General features: G+C 40.4%; 1 protein-coding gene across 1 annotated transcript in view; it reads right to left on the minus strand.

Annotated features, from left to right (window-relative positions):
* Positions 1-12,927, minus strand: part of MYLK4 (myosin light chain kinase family member 4) — a 75,161-nt gene continuing 62,234 nt past the window's right edge. The window contains exons 7-12 of the mRNA XM_025890864.2: positions 12,665-12,735; positions 11,724-11,852; positions 10,964-11,116; positions 7,860-7,938; positions 3,995-4,064; positions 1-1,387 (exon numbers count right to left, since the gene is read on the minus strand). Of these exons, the coding sequence (XP_025746649.2) occupies positions 4,020-4,064; positions 7,860-7,938; positions 10,964-11,116; positions 11,724-11,852; positions 12,665-12,735 (477 nt within the window). The 3' untranslated portion in view covers positions 1-1,387; positions 3,995-4,019. The remainder of the gene's footprint in view (positions 1,388-3,994; positions 4,065-7,859; positions 7,939-10,963; positions 11,117-11,723; positions 11,853-12,664; positions 12,736-12,927) is intronic.

Consider the following 12,927-nt stretch of genomic DNA (forward strand, 5'->3'; position numbering starts at 1 on the left):
CTAATATGGCCATTGCTATGGTGACTACGGTGACTATCGGTGCCTAGAACCATTTACAGCTAAAAATGCATCCTTATAGCTGATCTCATCACAGGAGTTATCTGGACATGGGAAATATGAGGACAGCTTAAGAAGACGAATGGTGAGCATGGTGCTAGCTGTGTGATGAGTTTCGTGTGGCTCTGCATGGCCTCTTCTTCATAAAGAAATGGCACCCACGTTTCACTCTTCAGAGGCCCTGTGCCTTTCTGTGCTATATACGGTAGGGCTCACTTCCATTATTAAAAATCCGTAATGAAATGGCACATAAGTTCAAGAACAAGAAGAAGCTTCCAACTGGAAATCATTCTCATATCCAAAGAGTGAGCAGGAATGTTCCCCTCACTTTGATTTCTGAATGTTCTTTCTTCACAACCACTGAACCATGCGAGATTCTGCGTAGGTGAGATCATTGGTCTTCAGAAATGTTGGAATTTACCCAGAAACCTGGAGAGCTACTTCCAAAGTCATTTCAACATTAGAAGCAAAGCACTGTCCTTCCTTGGGATGCACACGACCCTTCTCTCATTGACAATGGCAGCATGAGGAAAGCTCTCGTAACTGTTACGGTTTTTCCACAGGTTGTAATTCTTGCTCCACTGGTGAAAACTAGTGCATTTCATGCGTGTGAATGCTCAGTCAGAAGAGAGCGGGTAGTGCCTTGTGAAATGCACGTCACTCATTTGAAAGTAGAATCACTACTCGGAAGAAACTGATGAGCTGGGACAAAAGTTCAGAAGAAACAGAAAACACGATGTCTGATGCCTCTTGCCTCAGGATTCCAAGACAGCTCAAGTTCCAGAAAGCAAATTATTTATCAATTGGATTCACCTGATTTCAGACCAAATCAAAATAACAAAGTCTGAGAAACCTAGTGATCAAGGGTGTGAAAGACAGAATTTTCTTCTGGTGATATGATCACCCCTTTGAAAGGCATAGTTTAAGGACTGGAAGCAGTTTTCTCCCTCTCAATGTATCCTCCAGGTTTAAATGTCTCAAATAAATCTCCAGTCTGATTGCTCTAGTAAGCTGAGAAAGAGCAGAAATCAGGTACCCCTTATCCCAGAGACTAAAATAAAAAAATAAACATTGAAAACTCAAGATGTCAGGGAAACATCTTCCCAATTGTGTACTGCCATGGGGTGTGGGGGTGTGAGGAAAGGGATGTGGGGCTTTTCTGCACTCCCAGGACCACAGCACTAGGCATCCGCCTTAACTGGGCGCTCCGAGTTCAAGTGCGGCGGCTCCCCCACCCCCCACGGCCACCCGTCATCCTCGGGGTCAAGGCATCAGAACTGCTGATTTTTCCAGAAATCTTCCCAAAGCAGCAGCAACCGCAGCAGTTTTCCTGCAAAGCAAACAAAATATGACTCTTGTTAATTCAGCAGGGCTTTTAAAATTGTAATTAGTTGGTTGTGCCCCTTAGGAAAACCACACATGATTTTTTATAATGCATGTGTGTGTGTGAGAGGGAAAAAAAAAAAAGAAACCCCTTGCAGGATTCCACGCTTACCAGAGTTGGGTTTTTTTTTTTTCAAGTTTATGCAAGATATTTTCATACTATTTGCAAAATCAAGGACAAGGCCGCTTTGTTTCATGTGAAGCAGAGCCAGCCCCCGAGCTTTCCGCCACACCATCCGTCCTGTCGGTGACCCTGCATCAGAGTGACATCGCAGAGCGGGCGTGGGAATGTTTTCCTTTGCGTTATGACCATGGGTGACACGGGCCCGCATGCTGTTTGCGGCCCTACATCACTCCTGCGCAACTGAGGAGGTATCCGCAACTTCTTTTTCACAGGTGGGCAGAAGATGGAATGAAATGCCCCGGGTGGATTTTTAAGAGTGTTTCCTCAACACATCAAAAAACCTCTAACAAATTGCAGGAGATTTATATGCCTCAATTTACATTGTGGATCCTGCCTTATTCATAGGGCCTGGAAGTCATTCTTTTTCCACAGGAATAATCTTCAACCACCAGATTTTAAAAATCAATATTATCACAAAGTTGGTTTTACTCCTAACAGAGCCTGCCAAAAACCCCATCTTATCCTGGCAAGAAATACTATAAAAAATGATTTGAAAAAAAATTCTTCTCAAATGAGGCTGCTCTCAGGAGTTAATATCTTAAGCTTACATTTTAATTTGAAAAAAAAAAAAAAAAGGAAACTAGGAAGCGCCCACATCCCATGGACCTGAAACAGCTCTTTCCCGGCCTGCAGTGCAACCAAGGTGAATTTCTGTGGCCAGCTGGAGCCGGAGGGACGGAAGAGTGGAAGTCAGCCAGCCCAAGTGACCATCCGGAGGCGGGCCTGGCCACGCTCAGAGAAAGGTCGCATCAAGTAATTCCAACCAAGACGGTATCCAACAGCGCCAGTGCGACCGGCTCACATGTCTCTGTCCTCTGCATAACTGTCACTGCTTGGGCTGCCGCCATCCTCCATCGTGTTCGGTTCAAAGCGCCAACATGACATGGAAGGACTCTACCCCCTCCCACTGTCATTCCCTCTTCATTCTTTCCCTGCCAGACCCTGGCCACAGGTTGCAATGTGACCTCCTGTCCCCCAATGCCTTCATCCCTACCAGGCCTCAAAAGTGACTTCAGTGCTCATGTGGGAATGCAGTTTGTGGCGAACCCTTGAGGTCTGTGGTCACTGTGGATGAAACTGGCAGGGAGAGCCGCCTGCAGACTCTGGTGCCCACCACTCAGAGGGAAGGCTGGGCTGCACCTCAGCGAGCCCAACAATCCGGGCCTGGGAGCACAGAGAGCCCTTTCCTTCTCTGCATTGTCACAAGACGTAAAGCTATCTTCTACTTTCCCCAAAACTTTACTTTGACACATGAGAATGGTCATTGTAAGTAGGAAGCCAAAGGCTTTCTGTTGATGTTTCATAGATTTCTAGATAAATGATAGACTTCTAAGTAAGTGACCCATGCACCAAAGGCTGAATGTTTTCCTAACTCTGGTCTGTGACTTTGGTTCTGATTTACTGATTTATTTTTGCCTGATCTTATCCTATGAAAGATTCAAGGCAGCTTACAAGACAGACAAAGAAAAACTTCAGGACCAGAATAAATACCAGTCAGAATAAAAAAGACCAGTGGGCAGCAAGAATACAGATTCATAAGTCTTACACATTTGTTAAAATTGAGTTGCAACAGTGGCCATGGACTTATCACCCCAAATTAGAGAACTGACTTGCTGGAGGGTAAATGGGCCCCCAACAAGGACACAAATATTGGGATTTCTAAAAGTCCTCTGTAACAAGTGCACTGCTTTAGGCTTCTCCTTTAGAACATAAAGTAAGCTAGCTTATTGATATAATCAAAGGTATTCATGTGTAAAACTATATCTTAAGAATTCGGACAAAATTCTAAGCAGGGTAGAGGCTTTGTATGAAGTGGTGGTTTCTCCAGGTCCAAGAGTAGGCAGTTCAGGGAAGAGAACTAAGCATGAGCTTTAAATTCAGAGACACCTGAGATGTCACATTCTACCATTTACTAGCAACACAGCTTTGGGGGAGTTATTTAGTCTTGGAGTCTCTGAGATCAGTTTCCCCAACAATACAAAAAAACACAAATACTTCCTCTGATCCCACACAATTGTGAGGACTACTGGAGACTGTCCTGTTCAGTTATTGGTACCTCCTGAGCTAATTATCGAGCACCTTCTAAGTGCCAGGCCCTGGTCTCCAGGCTTTGCTTGGATTATCTCGTTGGAGCCACTCAACGAGCATAGGAAGTAAGACTATTCCCAACCCACAAATCAGGAAACAGGTCTTTCTGCTAGAAAATGGCAGATCCAGGCTGCACACACAGCAGTCTAAAATCAGGGCCCTCCCTCTCAGCAGAAACACCACCCTGCTTCCCACATAGTGCAACACATATTTGACTTATTTCTTGCTTTTCTCTCTGAAGGCTTGCAAAAACAACTCTTTAGGAAAAGACCCAAGACCAACCTTTCAAATGGGTGCTTTCCATGGACTATTTGGTCACAAGGTTCTTTGCGTTAGAGCAACAGTTCTTCTTCTAGGGAAACCAGAAGACATTTGGAGAAGGATTAGAACTTTTTTTTTATCATTTCATTCCTAACTTCTGATATGAGAACACCTAAAGAGTCAATAACTTGCTACTGAGTAGAAAATGCTCTTAGATATTCTAGAAGCCTACATTGTTCAAGACCCTCTAACAGATACACTGACCCACCTTCAGGGTCCAATTCGAGCATGTTCCCACTTTCCCTTGTCATCACTACCTTCCCTCTCAGGTCAGAAACAGAGAGCTTGGCATCTGATGACACTTCATTTTTACACGTGTGTGTTTTGTCAAAACTCATTTCCACAAACATTCATGTTGACAAAGCATGAGAGTCAAGACTGAGACAAAGATGTTGCTTCTTCCAAAAGTTTCCAAGAGTACGTAAGTGCCACAAGGGAAGTCCAAGAAGATGGAGAAAGCACCTCCAGTTCGGGGATTGAGAAGGGCCATCTTAGAGGAGGTGACATTTAAAATAGGTCTCAGGCACTTGCTAGGATTTGGGCTGATCTAGAAGCAGTAGCAGAGACAGGACCAGACACCTGAGACCAGGGCATGTCAGAGCAGGCCTGGACTGCTGGGTGGGTTTGTTTGGTGTGCACGATGCGGAACGCTTGAAGAATTTTTGGTGAAGGAGTAAGATGATCAGAGTTAACATTAATGAAGTAATGATTTGGTGAATTAGAGAACAGATGGACAGAGGTGGAATATCATGTTCTAAGGTATTTTATTAGTTCAGTAAATTGGAAAAAGGGCATGATCTAAGGTCATAAAACTGGGAACGGGAAGGAAAGGTAGAGGCTTATTAGTTCTGGCAGAAAAGAAACAGTGTCATAGTTGTTCAGTTTTCCTTCCTCCAGGCCCAAAGCATTTATTAAGTCTGCAGTAAGTGCTTGATGAGTTCTAACAGATTTGTAATTTTGGAATGCTTTGTTCCACTCCAGCTGAGAGCTGTTTCTGATGGAAGATGGGTTATATATGGATGGTTGGAAATGTAAGAGCATAATACAGAAGGCAGAGAGCTACAGGGCTTTAATTCCTGGGGGGAAAAAATCCTTAAATTTACTGACTGGTTATAGGCAGGCTTAGTGGTTAAGAAATGGTAAGTACTTTTAAGCATGAAACAATTAAAAGAGATAAATAAAAGTTCAGGAAAGACTTTTAAAATAGAAATTAGATTTAAATAGTAAATAGTTTTGGATAAGACTTAAATTCTCAACATAAAGTTAAATTCTGATTTTATAGAACATATCGGAACAAAGATCATACCAAAAATGAATCTTCTGGAAGAATCCAGTCTTAATATTTCATTGAAAAATAAAATACATTAAGCTTGAATACTGGCTTTCAGTAACACCAAAAAAGGTACAGTACATAAAGAGTTCTGGAAATATCATCAGGCCCCCTTTGTCCATTATCCAGCAGGATAGCAGAGTGGTGAAACTCCACCCAGACTCCAGAGCCCGCCTGTCCACACTGAGATGCTACCTCCATAATTTTTGCCTGGCGGGATCCTGTACAAGTACTTAACCCCTATCCTCTGTTTCCTCATCTATATGAAGAGAATAACAGTATCTGTTTCAGAGAATTGGTATGTGGATTAAATGAATTAATTTTTATAAAGCAGTTGGAACAGTTCCTGGCACAGTGTCATATAATTATAACTTTAATGATAACTAACTAGATTTCTACAATGCAATTTGTTTTTTTTCATTCATAGATATTTGTGAAATATCTATTCACCTAGCTACCAACAGTTGGATAGAATAACAAAAAGGTGATTTTTGCTGTTGTTATGTGGTTTTAAAAATATTTTAAGCACTTTTTAAAGAGTATAATGTCATTATTTATCTGCCATGGTTTCCATATTGTCCTACCATGTCAAAGTGTATTTGGACACCAATAAGTTTGGATAAAAATACACTGGTGGAAAATTGGCCCAAAATATGTTGGTAACCCTAATAAGCAGTTTATGTAGTCTGGGTGAGGTACCAACTAGGTAAAAAGTCTATTTTTACTTGACATCAGTACCAATTATCAAGGAAAGGTATATTCAGACACAAATAAAACTTAGTACTGATGCTGAATTTAGAAGTAAAGCTAATTTCAATAAAACCTGGATGTGGAAAAAATGAGTACCTGAAGCATAGTCATTCCAAGGTTTGTTGGTCAGTGAAAAAGCTCCATTCCAAAACCCTGGGGAGGAGGGAGGATGGAGAGCAGAGATGGAGGAAATGAAAGTGTATCAAACGCATACGACTCCTGGGCATGACAGCCGCCATCTTAATGGATGCTCATGTCAGACCTTCCCCAACGAGGCCTGAAGGCAGAGATTGCTTATTGCCTCTCTATATATCTTGGCCAGTTAAACATCCTAAATGTTTAGTTGAGTGACTTAAATGTTACACTTTTGATTCTGTGTTATTTGTATAATCCATAGGGATGTGGGTGGAGAAAGTCTGGAGGAGGCTGTTATAGTAATTCAGATGAGGGGTGTCATGCGTCAGGATAACCAAGGGGATGGAGAAGGTTAGACAGATTCTAGAAATAATTAGGGAAAATAATGTACAGAACTTGGAGATAAATTAAATATGAGATGGGAGGTTGGAGGGGAGGAAGGAAACAGCAAAGACCGGAGGTCTGTTTGAGGCCACTCAGTGGGGGCTGTTCTGGGAGGATGGTGGAAGACGAGGGTTGGTGGGGAAGATGAGTTCAGTTTAGGACTGAGAAGATCCAAATGGAAATGTCAAGTACACAGGGGGATATATGGATCTGAAGCTTAGGAAAGGAGTCTGTGCCGAAGGGACAGACGGCTGTCAGAACATAAATGGCAAGTAAGGCAATAGAGTAGATTAGGGATTTTATTGTACGAAGTTAACGCAGAGTGTGGGCTCAATTATTGTCAACAAGTACTCAGGAAAAAAGGAAAAGAGAGAGAGAGGCAAGCCAGGAAACAGACTCTTGATGATAGAGAACAAACTGGGCATTGATGGAGGGAGGTGGGCAGGCGGATAGGCTAGATGGGGGATGGGGATTAAGGAGGGCACTTGTTGTGATGAGCACTGGGTATCGAATATAAGTGATGAATCACTAAATTCTGCACCTGAAATTAATATTACACCATATGTTAACTAACTTGAATTCAAATAGAAACTTGAAAAAAAAAAGATTAAAAAAACCACAAGTATTTAGGTCATCTTCATTCTGTCTTTGGTAAGAGTCTCCTTCACATATATTTAATACTATCTGGATCAACCTTAGTATTACAGTTTTTTGGTGCCAGAGCAGACTGAACCAGGTAAGCATAAATGTTAAAATTCCAAGTTCTGTTTTCTTTAAATTTTTTTCTTATTGTTATGTTAATCACCATACATTACATCCCAAGTTCTGTTTTAAGGAGACATATTTATCCTGAATGTACACTAACCTATATTCTCCAAAATGTTGTATATTTATATATCCTAGACTATATATGTGTGTAAGTGTGTGCACATAGTACAGTGATGTAATTTATTTTATAATGAGTACAATGATTGAATAATAAACATAATAAATAGTTATGCTGAAAATAATATCTCCTAAACAACATAAGAAGCATTTATTAAAAAAAAAAACACCTACAAACTGCTCAATAAAAGCATTTTAAGCAATTCAACACTAGCACAAGATTGCAAGGCTGTGAGAGATGGAATTAGAACCCCATATGAGGCTAAAATGCTTCTAGCCTCTGATCATCAAAAGACAAAGTTTGGCTAGAAAAGGAGAGGAAAAGCAACAAGCCTCAGTTACCTGTGTGGTGAGTCTGGAGTGGAGCTTGTGGTCTGACAGCCAAGGGTGCTTAAGAGCTTCACTTGCACTTATTCTCCAACTAAAGGGAAATTTGGAAGGCTGTTAGCAGAGACACACCAAGGAGGCCTGAATCTGTCATTCACTTCAGCTCTGGCCATTGCCTTTGGGAGACCAGATGGCCAAATGTCAAATTCACAGGCAATTCTATCTTCTCTGGAACTATCATTGATGATTATAGGTTACCAGCAAATCCAGTCAGGGTAACAACAGCAGTAAGACAAGTGAGGCAAATAATTCAAAATTCTTGTTCATAATTGAACATCTACTTTCCAATACAAGTAACCATTTTTCATGCAATGTTTGAGCTTCATGAATTGAACTTCTATTAGTCAGTGGAAAATTAAATGCACACTTAACTATTGCAAGAGCCAAATGCTAAATGATTCTTGATAATTGCAAAAGTGATTTATATATTAAAACTCTTGAATAATATGTATCACTAACTTTTGAATTAAGAAATTTTGGGGGCTCCTGGGTGGCACAGTCAGTTAAGCAACCAACTCTTGGTCATGATCTCAGGGTCGTGAGATTGAGCCCCACATCAGGCTCCACCACACTCTGCGCAGAGTCTGCTTGGGATTCTCTTTCCCTCTCCCTTTGCCCCTCCTGCTTGTTCTCTTTCTCAAATTAAATAAATAAATCTTTAAAAAAAAGGTTTTGAAGACTTAACTAGATGAAAAGTTAATATAAGTATTGAGAGAGAGTTCATTAGGTACCTTTACAAAGAAACTATATCCTTTTGAGCTAGCAAACATTTATACAATTTAAAAAAATAACATGGGAAAGAATTATAAAGATTTTATTATATTCTAATTCCAAGTTTTATAAATTTGTCTTGTGTTCTAACATTTATCACATTAAACCAAATAACCTTTCAAAATAAAAACTATAAGTGAGTGCAACAATCTGGAGTCTACTTCTGAAACAGTATCAAGAAAGTAGTTTCCAACGGTCATGGAGCTTCAGTTTGTAGACTGAGTCAGTAAAATTGTTTCATCAGATATAAACATTTAAGTATAAGATTTGAAGAGATGATAACCCTTTACTTTAATCCATGTAGGAAAGTCTAGTAACTTGGTGACAACATCACCATTAGTAGGACCTTAAACAGGCAGATATAATTTTTTTAAAACTCTTGACCTCCACCAACTTCAGATGGAAGTGCTGTTTTGTTGAATATCATGAATTTTCAGTACTGGATTCCCAGAAGCATTCCAAAAGCTGACCGTGCCAAAAAATTATTTCTTCACTGTAATGCAAACTTCTGAAAGCTGACTATTAAAAAGTTAACAATAACATAGTACTAATAATTAATTTTTAATAGAATTTCGAGTTTATTTTTGTACCCAGAAATTTACTCCATGATCATATTAGTGAAGCCCTCAGACCAAAGGAGTGGGCAGGGCATGGCGCTGGAGGCTACCAAGCATGGCTAGGACTCTGCCCCATGCTAACCACATGACTGCTTGACTGCTCTCAGCCTCTGTTTCTTCATTTAATCCAGAGTACTAAATCAGAAAACACATAAAAGTGTATCTGTCGAATAGATTCTCAGTAAATGTAGATCTCACCCACCAAAGATGTGATAGAGTTGACATTTTCCATCTGGTGTTCAGTGGTGTACAAATAATAATAATAATAATAATAATAATAATAATAATAATAGTAACATCAGCCGGGGCAGTGCCTTCTCCTCACACTGACACCCCCTGCCTGGCTAAGTCCTCCTTACCCTCTAGGATGCAGTCCTGACTGACCCTTTTCAATAAACTCTATCTTTGCATTAACTGCATTGTATTCTATCTTTTTAAAAAATACCTACCTCTTCTCTTAGATCATGGGTTACCTAAAGGCAGGGTCTGGACTTTACACATGTGTTCTCAATGCCCCAGACACATTTCCTGGCAGACTGTCGATAAAGCACCTCCTTGGTGTCAGGTACTGCTCCAGACCCATGTTGCTTCTTTAATCCCTTCCCCCTAAATACACCCTCCCATCTGTTCACGGTCATGTTTATTAATAACTTAAAAGCCATAAAGATAATAAAACAATGAAGCAAGGCTCAGTATGGTTGGCCTTGAAAATCTTAAACACCATTTACCATTTTACATTTTAGGTATAAAACCATCTGAAACGGTTTTTGACTAAATCACAATGTCCTTCCCCGGCCTGTAATTCTAAAATGCAAGCCCTTATGTTTCAAGGTCACTCTTTTTCATCTGCTGAATTTTTGTAGAGATTTTATGTATTTATTTGAGAGAGAGACTGAGTATAAGCAGGGTGATCAGCAGAGGGAGAGGGGCAGAGGGAGGGAGCAGGGAGCCCAACGTGAGGCTCAATCCCAGAATCCTGGAATCATGACCTGAGCCGAAGGCAGACTTTTAACAGCCTGAGCCATGCAGGCGCCTCCATCTGCTGAATTTTGAACTAACGTGGTTTTAGCATGACAGAAAATAGAAGGCCGTGTAATATGTAACAGTTAAGTGGGCAGCCTTAGGGGGAGGTTGACGTGTTTGACGCTCAGTTCCACTGACTGGCCATATGATCTTGGGAAAACTATTTAGACTCTCATCCATAAAATAGTAATGATAATTCCCACCTCTTGGAGATGGATGGGGGTTAAAAGATAGGTCTATAAAGCACTTGGCACTGTCTGGTCCACAGTAGGCTCTCAAACGAAATGATAGTTAAGTGTTCAGCTACACAGAACCGGATATGTGCTTTGTAGATGTGAAAGGGGTTATGGAAATAACTTATCCCAAACCCTTCATTTTGAGGCCCAGCAAGAGCCCCTAATTGCTAGAGCCTTATTGCAAAAGGCAGAAACAGGGAAGTTTTTGTAGCCCCTTTCAAGCCTCTTGACCAAACCAGTCCACGATCTTAGTAAACAAGGTCAAGAGCATCACACTCCTTCCATTTACAAATTTGCATGGGCATTGGAGATATCAAAAAGAGAATTCGGGAATTATTTCCATGAATTGTGGTTAGCCTATGCTTCCCTATTATCCCTCCTTCTTCCAGAGCCCGTAACCAACTTGGGTCACCTCTTCTCCTTAATCAGAAGCTTGGAGATAAACTCCCTGGCCTCCTCCGAGATGTCCTGAAATTCTTCATCCTCCAAGTCCCACCTACAGGCCAGGATGTTGTTCAGGGTCTCAGCGTCATTGTCACCCAGGAAGGGAGACAAACCACTCAGTCTGTAAGACACAGGAGCCAGAGTGAGTCTCATTTAAATAGCTTCAAACCCTTTACAGAGAGGTTGCTTTTTCTCGGTTCTGTCATTTAAAACTGAGAGAAGTCAAATAACCTGACAATTAAACGTAATTTTATAATATATTTTTGCAATCAGGAAAATTCTTTGCTCCCCCACCCCGGCCCCTAATGAAACACCTGCCGCCATGGAGTCAGCAGCCCCCCTAAAATATGAAATCTCTAAGGAGAGCACAACTTCCTTTTTAAAGCGTTTATAGCTGCTAAAGTCTGCCACACACTCAGATGGCCAACACCAAAGGGTCACCCTGAGGAGTAAGGCTAGCCTTCGTCTTTTAGGAGATCAGGACACAAGTTGCTTTTTAATTACTCTTGGGGCATTCGGTGGTGTCCTAACAGTTAAAGCGATTACAAGTAGTCATACATTTACTTTTTCAGGTGATGCACAGGAAAAGAATTTACTCCTTTCACCCACAGGATTCACAGAGCCTAGAAAGTGACTCAACATGGCACGGTGTTATTTATTTGTTAAAAGACCTAAATTGGGCTATTATGCCTGTGTGTAAGTGTCAGAGAGACTGGAGATCTGCTTACAGCATATAGGCAATGACGCCCACACTCCACATGTCAGTGGGAAAGGAAACAAAATCATAGTTCACAACTTCAGGGGCAAGAAATTCCGGAGTTCCAAAGTTCACCTTCAGCTTCTCTCTGGGTTTGTATCTGGAATTCAGGAGACAAAGTGGAGGGATGGAGAGGGTCGATCAAACATCAACAATTGTAGAAACTGAAAAGATGCAGTCTATAAGACAAAATAACTTCAGCCACACAGCAAATTTTGAATACACAGGCTTTAAAGGAAATTGTGTATTTAGGAAATAGTGTTAAAAACTTGTAAAAAAAAAAAAAGTTCCAGGCATTTAAGAGCCATAATTCATACTATAAAACCTTAATAATCTGAAACAGTGGTGGGGAAAGCCGATGAGAATAATTAGAACACGTGAATTCTAGAACACAACGAAAAGAAAACTGATACAATCCTTGACATGCCAATGGCTTGAGTAAGCCCATATTAATGAATAAATGAAATGCAATTATTTGTATCCCTTTTATATTCACCATTAATGTACTGAAGTCCACATATAAACTCTTTGTTCACTTAAGAAGCTTATATGTACCAGAGCCCTTTGCAATTTCATTTACACTACTCAATTTTTAAAGTAAACCTTCTCTTTACAGATAGAACACATATAAAAGACTAAGACAAACTTATAAATTCTAAATTAATGTCTTCAAATTTAATAACTTCACTGTATGAGATTTTTAAGTTTTCTTATTTTTTTCTTGGATACACTGTAGAAACCTCTAAACATTCCAATTCCAAAGTCAGCAAGGTAAGGCTGGGATATAATTTTTGTCAAGTTAATTCTAAAAGAGAGTCTAAAACCAAGAGGTATATCAGATTTATCTTTGCAAAGAAAAGCACCATCATACTCACTACCTCCGTTCATATACCTATGTCCAAATACACATACCTTCTAGCCAATCCAAAATCAATAATTTTTATTTGTTTAGCATCCCGATTCACACACAGGATATTCTCAGGCTGCCAGGAGAAAGAGACACATTAGCAATGAAAACAACCATCATTCACTCAAATTGTCCTCGAACCACAACTAAAAATACAACGATGCTCAGGAAAAACATATCAGGCCTTTCACTTTGGGTCTGGCTTGTCTGTGTGGGTATTTTCTTCTTTAATTTTGTGGTGGATGAGGTTGTGGGTACCCTGCCAACC

This window comes from Callorhinus ursinus, unplaced genomic scaffold (genome assembly GCF_003265705.2).
Source record: "Callorhinus ursinus isolate GAN/ISIS: 27379988/994484 unplaced genomic scaffold, GSC_fseal_2.0 scaffold26, whole genome shotgun sequence".
Lineage (NCBI taxonomy): Eukaryota > Metazoa > Chordata > Mammalia > Carnivora > Otariidae > Callorhinus > Callorhinus ursinus.